Here is a 15,594-nt window from a genome sequence, read left to right as displayed (position 1 = left end):
GCACTGCATGATGAAGGGCAAAATCATTGCTTCTGTCAGTTTGGGTGTTTAGCGAGCAGAGAGAGGACTCATTCAGTCATACACCTGTGTGGGAAAAAGGTTTAAAATACCAGGAATACCTTCTGCTCTCTGACATCTTTTAGTCCTGTGACCGCCGTGTCGCAGCCTTCCCACTACACTGCTGAGCACCTGAGCAAATCTGCATATTTGTAACCGGAGCTGAAAATGGCTGATAAGTAAAGTTTGTCTTGGTTCTTTTCTCACATCTCACAATGTTTGCACTCACCACATGCAGAGTGAGTCATTGCATAGTCATTCAATTGGCTTAAATTACCTCCTTTCATGGTCAACAATGAGCTCAGCTAGAGCCTAAAGCAGGGGGAAGTAGGGCCTTCTGGGAATGCTCCATTTGTTCATGAATCCTGACTCTAATTGGTTGTTATTGCGACTGGCAGTCACCATGCTGTAGGGTGGTGTAGGCCAGTGTTTGCTTCATACTCCTCAGTCTTCTGCACACCAGGCTGCCATATATAACAAACGGAGGAGAGGATATTGCCTTAAGAAAATTACATCACCATCTTCACTGAGAAGGTCCATGATGGAGCCATACTATCAACTATCCATATTAGTGATTATCTTTATGGCAACCAACATTTATTATTAAATAATAAACACATATTTGTATGAATTATGATGGACACAGTTGTAAATGTATTGTTTCGACATAGAAGAAATCCTTACATTGCACAATCGGTGCAATTTGTTTGATACATTTTGTAAAGCTGCTAAGTGTGATGGGAAAGAGACCAAACCAGAGAGATTTATCACCAACTCTGCAGTTCACTTTTCTTAGCACCCAGCACATTGTTTTGGCTCTCACCGGAGTTGTTTTCAGATGCTGCAGACTTCTGTTTTCAGCAAACAAATTAGTTCTACCTGCACAGCAACAAACAGATGACAAACACAGTGAGCAAAGAGCTGGTGAACATAGTGGAACATTTAGCAGCTAAAGAAACAGACATTTTGGTTTGGTTACTTTATTAGTACCCGTAGGTAGACTTGGTTTGCAGTAAGAAGACAGTAGAAAATGAGGCATCCGTCTCGAAATACATTACAAAAAACACAGACAACTAGACAAACATGATGAAAGTACTACAAGCTCCAGATCAGTGCTACTTATAATTATGATTTGTTCACATTTCCGCTGTACTGTTCTCACTAGAGACATGAAGTTGTTGTGGTCTTCACACTACATAACTGAGCGGCATTGAGGGTCACACACGACAAGATCTTTCACCGAGACGAATCTCCGATTAGGTCTCCAAACTGCGTTTTGTCCCGAAAACAAACGGGAGAAGTGACACTTGTTGATGTTTTGGTCGGCACGTGTTCACGCTCCCCACAGACTCCCCAACAGATCCGGATATAAAACATGCTAGATATCTGGAATACGTCCGCGATGCACCAGCCTCTCAGCCCGCGTCTTTGAAGTATTCAGTACCAAGCCAAAGCAGATTTGCCTTTTGATCTGCGGCTTTATTCGGGGAGCTCCAACGACTATGGGGGAGTGAACATGCAGCATATATGTTTGGTTGGATTCAGGACACCACTGTTGCACATTTCATGTGGCAGATCTCTGGGTCACCAGGATGCCCCGCCTGGAAACCACACTAAAATACTCAAGTCTGTCAAAAGAAGGCCCCACCCATAGTGAGTCACATGCAGTCTATTTGCTCTGCGGACTATTATGCATTGACTAACATCCCTCCCTTCGCTGTTCTCCTCCTCTTCTCCTCTTCATGACGTAGTAAGTTCTCTTACAACCCTGCCCCTGTGCTGGGACAAGGCAGCTGTTGTCATGTGCTCAGGAATAATGTGCAGGCTGCGTCTGACTAATGGCTGGCTCTCTTGTATCCCTGTCTGCTGTTAGCATGCGCCAACTGGGCCATTGAGATCAATGAGGAACGGACAGGAGGGATATAGAAAATACACACAACAGTGACACAGTCTGATACATGATAGTATGAATACAACAGACAACACACATACAGAGATGCTAAAAAATCAGTTAGACAAACAAATACAAAACATGGGAAAGGGGAGTGGAAAATGTACGTCTATCTTGATTCTCGTTTCCTGTCATCTGATAACCCGTTACTAACTTAATAATTTACCCCCAGTCCAGCCCGCATGCTCATAAGATGAACCTTTCACACTAACAGCTCCATAAACGTCCATAAAACGAACAGAAACTGTGACAACGACAAAAGAGGAACCGCGATGCTCTGTTGCAGAGGACCGTGGCTGTTTTAGCTTCTCGGATGTGAGAAGGCAGCGAGGCCGGGCAAAGCCATTCCAGAGCGATCCCATATGACACAGACTGCTGCACTTCTACCTCATCCCACATTGGTCTTCACAGAGGGCATGTTGCTGTAAATGTGTGTGGTCCATGTGCAATTATAATTGCAGTCACCAGGTGTCCACCAATGTTTCCTCCCTTTTGCTTTGTTGTTTTTACACGGTTTATATATCTTCCTCCATTTGGATGCCTCATGCAATACATCCCCTCTTTTTTGCTTGAGTCTGGTAATGGCTTGTCAAATTCTCCCGGCGCAAACATGCCAATAAGTCCAGAGCGCTGAAGAGCTCCAGACAGATGGCAGCAGCGTCCAGCTTTGGCAGAAGTGGGCATGGACACTGCCCAGCAGAGACAGCAAGAGGGACTGACTGAATGAAACACTAGCCTTCAAAAATATTTAGTTTCCTCGTTTCTCTCCTTTCTAGCTCCCAAAGCGATGCTTTCCAGACCACGGCCACATATTACTATTCGGTCCGGATGCTTAGCAGGAAGATAAACTCAATCGTAAAATGTGTTTGTCCCCTTTGCTCCACAAGCTGCACAGAAGTTCAGTCCTCGTCTATCATTTCCTCTCCTGTTACCGCCCCCCCACCCCTTCAAAACTTCAAAATACAATTGGGCCTGGTATGCAACTTCGTCAGTCACACAGGCATTTCAAAGCAAATGAGCTCCACCCTGCAGCAGTGGAAAAAGCAGGGATTGTGTGTGTGTGTGTGTGTGTGTGTGTGTGTGTGTGTGTGTGTGTGTGTGTGTGTGTGTGTGTGTGTGTGTGTGTGTGTGTGTGTGTGTGTGTGTGTGTGTGTGTGTGTGTGTGTGTGTGTGTGTGTTGAGGGGGTGTAAATACTGCCATCTCTTACTTCTCTACTGCTGCCAGCTCTTTGGTCTCTGGGATTGAGGAGGGTGGTGGGGGGGTTGTGGCCCTGGGGTGTCTGTTTATTCTTTAGCCCCTCCCGTCCTTCAGCCCTGAAACTTGGGTTGTTTGGACACACCAAGACACAGACACGCGCACACACACACACACACACACACACACACACACACACACACACACACACACACACACGCACTGACAAGGAACATGACCAGACCAGGAGTTTCCCTCCCCCGCTGCCTGTGATCAGTAGATCCCAGAGGGTCAGCACAGAGAAGCTTCCAGTGCATCATCAGACAAGTCATCTCTAGTCTGTTTCTGTGTGGAGGGAGGGTTCATTTCAGACTCTCTCATGTGATCATAATATCAAAACCCTGAGTCTTATGATCACGAGGGGAGTGCCATGGGCTGTCTTTACATCATGGACGGACACCGCTATGAAATGAGTGGCGTTCGTGATCATACTTTGTCTTGTTGTGCTGGTTTTGGATCTCAGAAAATGAATTGATTTGCCGAAAATGAATTGGCAACTATCGTGATGTTTTAGGTGAACATTATTTTTCATGCAAAAGTGTCAAACGTTTGATGCTTCAAGGTTCCCAAATGTGATCATTTGCTTCTTTTCTTGGACTTAAATGATAGTCAATTTTATATTTTTGGAGTTTGGATTGTGGGTTGGACATTGTCATTCAGCCTGAAAGCTGTTGCAAACTATTTTTTGGGGGACAATCACAGGTGGCTTTTTTGCTTGTTCTCGACTTGCTTTGTGAGTTCATAAGAGGGTTTGCCAGGTGGTGAGGCAGTGATCCGATTTCTCTGCTGAGACTTGTGACATAGCCCAGATGAGTTCGTCCTGCCTGAAACTATGGAGGTCTGACATGAGTTGAATGATGAGTTTTTAAAGCACTGTTTTAATTTGCTCTGGCACAAGCCCTCCTGCGCGACTGTCCCTGCTCCTCTCTTGCCTCTCAGTAAAATTAAACTGATCAAATATTGTCTCCTGACCTTAGCCCCTGTCTCTTCCCCTCTCTCTCTCTGCCAGGTGTAGATGCTCCAGGCGCAGCGGGACACAGCCTCCGTGTCAGAGACGGACGAGGCTGCTCCCACCTGGGCCACAACACTCTTCTGAAACTTGTGGTCTCTCTCTCGGAGCGCTAACCGCCCAGATTAGAGAACGGGAGGACGAGAGGGTAGCCATTTTGTGAGGTGAAGCTGAGTCTCGGGAGCCAGAAGTGGTCATAGCCAGGTTCATTCAGGCTATACCCTGCCCTCTGAACTGAACATGACGACTGCAGTACAGCCCAGTGAACTGGTGTTTGAATTTGCCAGCAACGGGATGGACGAAATCAATCAGGTACCTATCGCACTGGAGAAAACACATTAAAAAAGTTTTTAATCAAATTGTTTGTTGATTTCATGCATAACTGGGCGAGACTATGCTTTTTATTCAATCAAAAGACCGTTGGACCAGTGTTTGACCATCCATCTTTTCCACAATATCTTGTTGATAAGTGTAAGATTGTTCATAGCAGGACAGGCAAAACTAAACAACATGGACACCGGGGTAGCATTGGCTGTGGCTCAGAGCCTGTGATCTTTAACTGTAACAACATGTTGGGGAACGAGAGGTTGGCCGAAGGGAGGATGGAGGAGGTCTGGGAAGAGGAGTGTGGGTTGCTGGGTGGACAGAAATGGAAAGATTGAAAAACCTGCAGCGAGGTTAGGGTGCGTGGGAGGGAAAGGGTGGGGCTTGGCCATCAATGTGTTGTGGCACAAAGGTTGCTGTGTGTTCATACTATGTGACCCTGTGCCTATGTGTCTTTTCGTTGCCCGGTCAGGTTTGCAGTTATCTCATCCCCACAACCGCGTCTGAATCCTGTGGAACAGGACTGATTGTAAGTGTGGATGTATGTGTGTTCATCTATACTGGTATCTGTGTGTGTGCATCTAGAGTGACATGTTGTCACTGGATCCCTGAATAGCACCAGTTCAGGCCTAACCTGACGGACCAGTTACAAGGCAGCTTGGAAGGGATGGGATAATTCTACTCAAAAGTCTTGCATTGTTCCAGCGCTACAGTTTTTGTTCTGTGCTGCACCCACTCGATCTGTTATGTAAGCATTATGCCCCTATTTACTAAGTCCTGGAAATACCCCCAAAAAGAATCAACACACAACATACAACTGCAGTGGCCAAGATGTTGGAGCTCAGTGAAATAATAGTGCATTCTGTAATGATTAGCCATGTTATATTGGATTTTAAGTCAATAAGTAGCTGCCTAAGGTGTATCATGTCAGAATGATACTTAGCTTTGTGACTTTTCCAGCACAACAAAGGGTAGCCATGAAAAAATGTGTTCTTTTAATTTGAATTGAACATACAAATTAAAGATGTCTTTGTTTTCAAGCCATAGAAACAACAACATGGTAGTATATCTCATACAACTGGCTGCTGCACTCTCACATATTGTAATAATGAGGATATTGAAAGTGTACAGACAGTTGGACTCATTGTGGCTGGGCAGGTAAAGCAGAAGAGAGTGGGGTGTGAAGGGAACAGCTTGCACAGATGCTGTTGCTTTCAATGGCAGAATGGGGAACTCGGAAATGCAAATTGGCCGATTCTCATCTCTCCTGTTTCCCTACTAGAAACACTATTCAAGTCAGCAAAGAGGAAGAAGCAGTTACAACCTTTATGATGTTTTATATGTTTTTCTGTCAGGCTGTGTTACATGTTGGGCACCACCTCTCCTGAAAGCCCCACCTTATCGCTATTTTAAACCTTTAAAAAAACATTCTCTCTCTTTCATACTGATTGCCCTTCACATTGCAACATGCTTTTCAAATCAACACTTGGTTTACATGACGAGTAGTTTGGTGTTCCTCGCTGAAACAGATCCCAGGTCACATCAAAACAAAAGCAGAGATCGGACCTTCAGATGTCTAACGCCCTGTCAGCAAACTGTGTGGGACTGTCTGAGGTGGGGGTGGAGGGGCTGCTGTTTCAGGAGTGCAACAGACCAATACTCAAAATGCCTTTGTCTACACTCACACACATGCTTGACTCTCACTCAAGGACAGCAAACATAATTTAAGCCCAGACGAGGAGACGTTGGTAGCCTCACTGTCTAGCTATCTGATAATATGTCTACCACCGACTCAGATTAATGGGAAACATTCAGCGTATGCCAGTGAGACATTGACTGTAGTCAAAGCAAAACTCTGGGTTTTTATTAGCCCCTCGAGGTTTTGCTGAGATGTTTTTTTAGCTATTTGTTGTCGATCTTAAAAATGATGATGGACGTCTTGTAGAGCCATCTTGCTCTAGACTCACAGTCACCTACATTATGTACAGTGTATCAAATTACGAATAAACAATCCTCTGGTAGCTACTCCTGATTCTACCCGGGAGGCCCAACCTCTTAACACCGTGTCCAAATAATGAGCCGATCTGTTAGTTTCCTGGTTAAAGTGTAGCCGAAATGGGAGTGTATCCACGGACTGCTCTTCCCACCCCCCGGCTCAAAGCCCAGACACCTGGTATGCCCCAGAGGTCCAGACCAACAATGGGCACTTGTGCAAAGAGACAGAAAAGCCTTTATTCATGTTCCTTCTTCTGCACCTTTTCTCTATCTGGTTACCTCTTTAATTGGGTCAAGACCGTACAAATGTGTTCATAATTGATCTGGGTAAAATACCTCATAATACACACATGTATATATTTTGTAATAACTGCTTTGTTGTTGAGTGTTTTAAATGTAAGAGTTTTGTCTCCCTTAGATCAGACAACAGTGCAAATGGTCTAGTTGATTCAGCTTAATTATTGGGCGACATTGTAACCCTGACTACAGACGGCATGTTGTAAGCAGGTGTTTGTCCAGTTATGCATATATTATTTTGTTTGGACACATATTTGACTACATTTCACAAATCTTTTAACTTCAGAAAAGATGCACATTCTCTTTTCTTCTCTTCCTAAGCTGAAAGAGATCTACTAAGATGAACATTTAATCAAAATTGTATCTGTTTCAGTGTGGTTTGGACCAATAATGCACCTAAGCGCCAAATAAATTACAGCTTCTTGGCACTGTCATTGTTTCAGTACATTTTTTAAATGTAGTCTGCTGCCACCTGCTGGTGGGACTGAGTTTCTTTGCATCAAAGAACCTGAGGTGACCTTTTCATTTAAAACTAAAACCATGATTATGCCATAGAAAAGTATAATTTTGATTGATGCTTTCTAAATCAGATCTGCCTCTCATGTTGTTTATGTGTTGCTCATGTTTTTGATGCTCTTTGAATTAAACAAATGAACAGCTGTCACTGAAGGCTACTTGAAAAACATCAAAATCCGGGTTTTAGAGGACCACATGATGGACTCACTCAAAGGGCTCAATTAGTCCCCATGTCGCTCCCCATTGACACGAACCAAGCACCCAGTGAGCACTCTTGACCCAGTCTGTGTTTGAGGAACTCTCAAGTATGTTGGGCTCCTCAGTTGTTTCAAAGGTTTGGCCCAAGCTCCAGTAATTTCCCTCGTCCCCCGGCTCCTTCCTGCATCAGGCTGAGCCATGCCTGAAATGAGACTGCGAGGTTCGAATTCCCAAAGCACGTTTAGGACATGATGAAGGGGGTGCTCGCCTGCGACTCACGATTGACCCATTAACATTCAATTGGGTTCATATAATTTCTGAGCATAAGATTAACTTCTCAGGAGAAGTAGGCCAAATCAAACAGCTGGTTCCTGTCTTCTTCAGCGGGTCCCTGTGGACCGCTGCAACACCACAGAAATGAGCTCTCCTCCATGCTATGTGCCTCCACATTAGCTGAAATTGAGCACGAATATTCAATATTTTACAAGGCAATAAAGATAAGGAACCAAATCTGGTTATAACATTAATGCGATGTCATCTGGGGGTTCTATATTGCATTTATCATGTGTAGTGGAGGAATTAATGGTGTTTTTATTGCATTTAGGTATGTGCAAAGACCATCAGTCCCCCTGGTGTTACAACGTCTCATTCCTTTCTCTGTATGTGTGTGTGTCCTCTCTCTGTTCAGCTGGACGACCCGTCAGTGTTCCCAGCTGTGATTGTTGAGCACGTGCCTGCAGCCGACCTGCTGCAGGTCTACTCAGGCCTGGAGTCCGACGAGGTGACCAACGGCATCATGGTGGACACCACACTCCATGTCGTGGAGGAGCCTTCCATCTTGGTGGGAGGGGTCGACCTCTCAGGTAAACATATTTTACTCTACTGTCATTTATAATAAACTGTGCTATGTTAGGTGCACATACAATACACTTGTGTTCTAACACAACGCAAAGAAGGAAAATCTCAATCTTCCCATTTAGTCTCTACATTGTATTATTTGTTCCCCCTATTTCCTAATTCTTTACTTAGCAACAACAATATATCGTGTGTACAAACTGAAATGTATTGTGTGTACAAGTGAAATTGACCATGATGTTACCTTTAAACTCATTCACCAATCCCACATCACATAAAAAAGGAGCCTGGTAGTCAAACTAGCCATTCAGCTGTATCAGACAAAGACTCAGACATACAATATACACAGTTGTTACCCACTTGGATTTCATAATGATGAGGTCGTCTGCTGGACAGAAACAACAGTCTCGGACCCGGAGGACAGCATGGAGACGAACGAAGCTGCAGCAGCTCTTCTTAACATGGAGTCTCCAAACAACATTTTGGACGAGAAGCGTATGAGTAAGTTGTATTTCATTATCTACATTTCAACTTTGGTCTAACATTGATCCTATTTTGAGGATGAGATCCATTCGAAAGGTTCTATTCATGGTTTGTCTATGTTTTTGTATCTCTTGTTGATGTATAGTTCACACCTACGGCACTCTGCTGGAGTCAGACTTGACATACGCCCCCCTGAGGCCTGACCAGATGGATAACAGTGCCCTTGACATGTCCCTAGACGAGGACACTTCATCAATGGATGAGATACCCCAAAAGTGTCCCTTAAAACCTCAGAAAAAAACCAAAGGTAACACTGCAGTCCTCTTTTTTACAACAGGAATTATCTTTGTACTAAAAACTCAGTGTTGTCGGTCACTGCGACCTCTCACCTCATAACACACAACCCCTCATTTTGAATCACAGTACGGAAGCCGCGGGCGGTGCGGCCCTGCTCTCCTATCACCACCCCTAACCTGCCACTCAGGAAGAAGAGCAAGGAGGGCAAAGGTAAGCCTCGGTAACTTGTCCGCTTCCCTGTAATGAGCCAATAAAAATCAAGGTCTCCCCTCCTCTTGTGTACGCTCTGTTTCCTCCTGTGGAGTGTGCAAACAGCAGTCCTCAACCCCTGCAGTCCGACTGGGTTGAATCTGGGCGAGTTAATGGATGAGGGGATCTCGGAGTGCTGTGTTTCGCAGGGAAACAGAAGTGATTGCAGGCTGGGGGGCACGTTGGTGCTCTACCAATAGAATCAGACTGGTGCTGCTCGATGTGAACCCTAATTGCAGCATACAGTGTGACACAAAGAGGAGGGGGCTGGGGACGGCGGGTTCAGCTGCACACATATACATCACCCTGTCACGGTGTCTGGGATTCAAGTGACTACTGGGAGCGTTTCTGTTTTTAACCACTTCTGGCAGAAGCATCTCACAAATTAGAGTAATCTACTCCCAGGCATGGTGTAATTAATTCACTTCCAAGGCACACATGCACACATACAACTGACACAACAATGGCTATTACAAAAGAGTAGTTTCTCCTGCAACCTTTTAGCTGCTATATAGCATTTTTATGCATGACTCTATATTACTAAATGCATTATGGATGTCTATAGCACAGCTCTAAGGCACCACCATGAATGTCTGATGAGCTTGAATGTTGAAAACATGACTTAATTTAGTCCCCCCCTTGAATTTGCAGGCAACACAATTTACCTGTGGGAATTCCTTCTCGCTCTACTGCAAGATAAGAACACTTGTCCCAAATACATCAAGTGGACACAGCGAGAGAAAGGCATCTTTAAGCTAGTGGACTCGAAGGCTGTTTCAAAGCTGTGGGGCAAACACAAGAACAAGCCGGATATGAACTATGAGACCATGGGAAGAGCTCTCAGGTAAGGGTAACTTACAAATGGTCACCAAGCTAAACCTGAAGCTTCGCCATTGTGCACATTCAGCTCTGACACAGATATGTTCACGATGGCTCACTGGACTGCTCCTTATCTACTTTATCTTCCAGGTACTACTATCAGAGAGGCATCCTGGCCAAAGTGGAGGGGCAGCGGCTGGTCTATCAGTTTAAGGAGATGCCAACAGATCTGGTGGTGATCGAGGACGAGGACGGCGGTTCGGATGCTAACGTCGGCTACGGGAATCACAGACCTACCAATGGGCGGGCCGTGGTCCGTGGAGGGTCCAAAGGGCACGGGAGGGCTCATGGTCAGCATCAAGTCTCAATGAAGAACATGAAGAAGGAGACGAATGATGAATATCTGTACCAGGAAGCTAATGAACAGACTGAGCAGCTCCTTCACTCTGTCCACATGTTGCAGGCCAACCAAGGGTCGGCCATCTATGATCAAGCTATGAGGTAAGAGACCAGCCTCATCAGCCTCATAGTGACAACCAGACTCAAGGAAGTCGCTGTTCCCAGTAAAGAAATGATTCCAACACATAACTGGTACATAACTTAGTATCACTTGTATCTGTAACCTGATTCATGTTAAACACACAATATATAACATGTTAATTAGTGAGCTTTCGAGGTGCTACTAGGCGGATTTCAGTTAACCTGGTTTGTCCTGTTTCTAGTCTTTATGCTAAAATAAGCTACCCGGCAGACATGCTAAGCTAAACGAGAAGACATGACGCGAGTGGTAACAAACTTAGCTTTCAACGAGAAAGCAAATAAGCTCCCAAACCATCAAACTATTTCTGTAAGGGATGCTTCATTAATATATTTATATAAAGAAAAATGTACATCAGTTGATATATTGTTGTCAAATATCACAGTTTTGAGACGGGAGCTATTCCACACCCACCAAAATGCTTTGATTTCAAAAGGGTGTGAGGTGTAAAACTCATCTATTTGGTGGTTTGGAAATTCACATATTTGAGAACCCCTTGACACACACAAAATTACTTGAATACAGTTCTCATACACATGCTCAAAACTACTTGTCCATGAAATTCACATCATATGACTCAACCAATATCGGCCCTTTATCAGTGGCAACTTGAAAAGAAATTCAATTCCAGCTTGAAACCTTGTCAGCTTTTCAGAAATTTAGATAAACTGTTTGCTTAAACCTTTGATGTGTGTGTGTGTGTGTGTGTGTCTATATATATATATATATATATATATATATATATATATATATATATATATATATATATATATATATATATATATATAGACACACACACACACACACACACATATATATACATATATATATATATATATATATATATATATATATATATATATATATATATATATATATATATATATATATATAGACACACACACACACACATATATATATATATATATATATATATATATATATATATATATATATATATATATATATATATATATATATATATATATATATATATATATATAGACACACACACACATATATATATATATATATATATATATATATATATATATATATATATATATATATATATATATATATATATATATATATATATATATATATATATATATATATATATATATATACCTGCAGGGATTCAGGTTTATTATGAAGCCCTGCAGGTAATTTGTTGTTGATATCAGAGAAGTGTTGAGTTGGTATTCTATGTTTTTTTTCTAGTTATACTGCCTGTATAAACAATGTTTTATCAGTCATCTTGCTTTTGAAGCTGTTAAACATTGTCTTCAGTTAGGAATCAGGAAGAATAATCACTTCTGCAGTACAGCTGACAATGCTGTTTGTTATATTAATAAGGGCATTAATTCTGCTGTTTAGGATCAGCACTGGATAACTTTCTCAATAGTGTTCCATTAAAAAATAATCCTTGTCTATATTTGCAAAAATACAAACTGAATAGTCAATTACAACAGCTCTGTCAGAGAAGATGAAGAAACAGGAGTGCATATTCAGATAATTTTGTCTTTTCAGGGCCATGACTGCTCCTTCATCAGTTCCTATGGTCCTGACTTCTCCCAGCTCTCTCCAGTCTCTTCCTCTCACCACTATCATGGCCAACGGGGACTGCCACTCCTCCCCCCCTCGGGTTATTCTCCACACTATGCCCTCCACCACTGCAGGTGGTAAAGATGTGCTCACCATCCAGACGGCAGGTCTAACAGGTGGAGCCAACAACCTGCAGGATGGCCTCCCTCAGCACCTCCTGGTCACCAGTCTTGGCTCATCCACCACTTCCTGTTGCACTTCCCCTGCAGGAGTCCTTAGTTCCACCGCTTCCAACCTCAGCAGTTTCCCTCGCCTGGTCACTATCAACACAACCAATGGGCAGACCATGGTGGCACAGCAGCCCGGCACCGTAATTGCCACGGTGCTCAAGTCCAGCGATCTTTGTCTGCAGGTCAAAGAGGAGATGCTGGACCCCAGCTACTTCCAGTCGATGGTGAATGGTGATCCATCACTCGCCGCAAATGCGTTTGATAAAGAAGAGATTGAGATAGGGGAAGCTGAGCTGCAGTATAGGACTGTGATCATCGATACCAGTCAAAGTCAGAGCTATGAGTCAGTGAGTGAAACTCTAATTAATGGACATTTCTCCCAGAGCAGCAGCCCCGGTGAGGGTCTGACCCCTGTAGAGGAGCTGGAAGTGCGTGGGGAGATGTCCCTGCAGCCTGAACAGGGAATCAAAGGCCTGCAGGACCTGCCACTGTCTGTCCAGTTGCCTGCGAACTTTATCCAGATAAAGACAGAGCCTGCAGAGGCCTAGGGCTGAAGGACACAAGCCAAACCAAAAAACAACAATTGAATCCATTTTGACCACAGACTTAATGCTTTCCTTCCGTACCGCAGTGATCTGATCAAAGATCAGAGCGAGGGAACTCACAGAATGTTGCTCTTAAAGGTTGGTCAGTTCAGCCTCAGGATTTATTGTTTACTCACATATTTCGTGACCATGTGCCTAATTTTGAAATCAAGGGAGTAGTGTTTAGTTTTTCTAAGAAATCTGTTTTCAGATTTGGGATTATTTTCCATAGACATTATACCCCAGCACACGCACACGCACACGCACACACACACACACACACACACACACACACACACACACACACCCTCCCTCTCTAGGAGAACAGCCATTGGATAGACCAGGGATCCCTGTCCACCAAATGTGCCAGTTAGTAATTTTCTTACCTTACATCTCATCGGACTTTTATGTTTAAAGAGGAGAATGCAACAAACCAAAACTGGGGACTGAATGCCAAATGGTGCAATGAAATCAGACTTCTGAGAACATGCAAAGGACATGTGTGTTTAAATTTCTTTTTACCACATACAAGTTTGGATACTGTGTCATGGTGTCCAATCCGGTGGAGGAAAAAAAACAACGCATCTCGGAGTTTAATTGAAGAGTGCCTTACAGGAAGTTCAAACAGCTCAAGACTCTTTCATGGAAATGTCTGGGGGGAAAAAGATGAAAAACGGACTATGGCTTTTTCAGACTTTAAGGAACATTACTCATTTATTTTCATATAAACAAAAACGGTATGCATTCAACCTCTATTACTTCTGGCCTTAAAGCACTGTGCTACTATGGAAATGGGCATTTTTCTGTCCACCAAGGACAGTCCAACATCAAAACTGTTTGTTTAGAGCTGCAGACTGGAGGCTCAGCAAAATAGTGAGACACAAAAGGAGAGAATGAATACGCAAGATAAAACAGATTTTATCAGCCTCAACTTCAGGGGCTCCAAGATTTATATCCTGTTTATATAAAATGGAATATATATGGATCTATATATACACATATATATATACATACATATAATATACAATTGAGATTCAATTTTAAGGCCATAGTGAATTTATTTATTTTGTGAATTTCTAAATTCTGTATAAAAAAACGGCACATTTGTCTATTTACATGTGTAAACATGAGGGAAAATAAAAAAGAATATGAACGTTAATACCAGGAAGCTTATTTGGTATTTTTTTTAAGACCAACATTTTTCATTTGTATAGCATTCCATATAATCAGCTTTGGTATTTTTCATGAGTTTTGGACTTGAGTGCTCAGTGCAGCATCATTATTCCCCTGTTATATTATCTTATTGATACCCTCTGTTGTCTGTCTAATTTTAAACATGTACTGAATGTGCTTTGGTTCCTTCTTTTCAGCAGACATACCTCTTTATCTTTGTCAACAGTTAAGCAGTAGGGACGCCGCATTTGAAAAGATTATTTTTCTGTGTACTGCATAAAGTATCAAATGTATCAATCAGTATGCCTTTGAAGTCATAGTTTCTTTAATTATTTGGTACAGTGCTGTTTAAAAGCTCCTCTCCTCTTCCTCTTCCTCTTTTTCTCCTGCTCTTGGGTCAGTCCAGTCTGGGCCTTCTTTATTTGCTGTCCCACTTTGTAAAGGACCTCTCAGGCCAGCCATCCGATTGGCCCCCTGGTCCTGCCGGGGATGAAGCCACATTGATCCTGAGTGGTATCGCAGCTAAATTGGTTGTGTTTTCCACCCGGACTGCAGCTGCAGATTGAGGACATTTAGACATACTGACCTCCATCTGCACTGGCACCTAAGGACAGGAGTTAAACGCTGCTTTACAATCCCACATCAGCCAAAGGGCTCTTGGTCTGCAAAGACGCTCTGAATGTATACTTATTGTTTAAGTACATGCACATTCTTGACAATCAATAAATACACTGGGTTACATTTGCATAGAAATCTGTCTGTGAATGGAAATTCACTGCTTTTCTCTTTTCGTTGTGTATATATTTCCGTATCTGCCCTGCCTTTTCCCAAAAGCACTGTTGTCTTTGAGATGTTGAGGTATGTCCACTGCTAATGTTTTGTTGCTTCTATTGTCTTGGGGTTGTCAGTTGCTTCAGTTGTGCTGAATATAGAGTAGATTTTTAAGAAAAAGTCAATGTACTAATTAAAACCTTCAACACTGAATATCCTCTTTATTTGTTGTTTTTATTGGAGGCAAAGTGATTTTGAAATCACGCGAGGCCCAGATAAAATGTTGCACGAGTAGTCACATTTTATTGAAATTAAACAGAAAACAAAATTCAACTTGGAAACAAGGGGATACTATGTCAATTGATTTTTACTGTAGAGATAAAGGAGAAAAACATTTCTGCCTCAAAATGGCATTGTTGGGCTGCTGCAGCTTTGATGGACATTC

General features: G+C 42.8%; 1 protein-coding gene across 1 annotated transcript; it reads left to right on the top strand.

The window, feature by feature from the left end:
* Window positions 1-4,512: 4,512 nt before the first annotated feature.
* elf1 (E74-like ETS transcription factor 1) lies at window positions 4,513-15,353 on the top strand (the record flags this gene model as incomplete). The annotated part of the gene is made up of 9 exons (XM_079229137.1): window positions 4,513-4,584; window positions 5,069-5,125; window positions 8,291-8,465; window positions 8,854-8,958; window positions 9,086-9,247; window positions 9,364-9,447; window positions 10,138-10,330; window positions 10,456-10,806; window positions 12,377-15,353. 9 exons carry the CDS (start codon window positions 4,513-4,515, stop codon window positions 13,167-13,169), a joined length of 1,992 nt encoding a protein of 663 aa, XP_079085263.1. The 3' UTR covers window positions 13,170-15,353.
* Window positions 15,354-15,594: the final 241 nt, after the last annotated feature.

The sequence above is a fragment of the Taurulus bubalis genome (assembly GCF_910589615.1).
Source record: "Taurulus bubalis genome assembly, chromosome: 13".
Classification (NCBI taxonomy): domain Eukaryota; kingdom Metazoa; phylum Chordata; class Actinopteri; order Perciformes; family Cottidae; genus Taurulus; species Taurulus bubalis.
The sequence above is the reverse complement of the archived record's forward strand: the minus strand, read 5'-3'. Positions and strand labels throughout refer to the sequence as shown.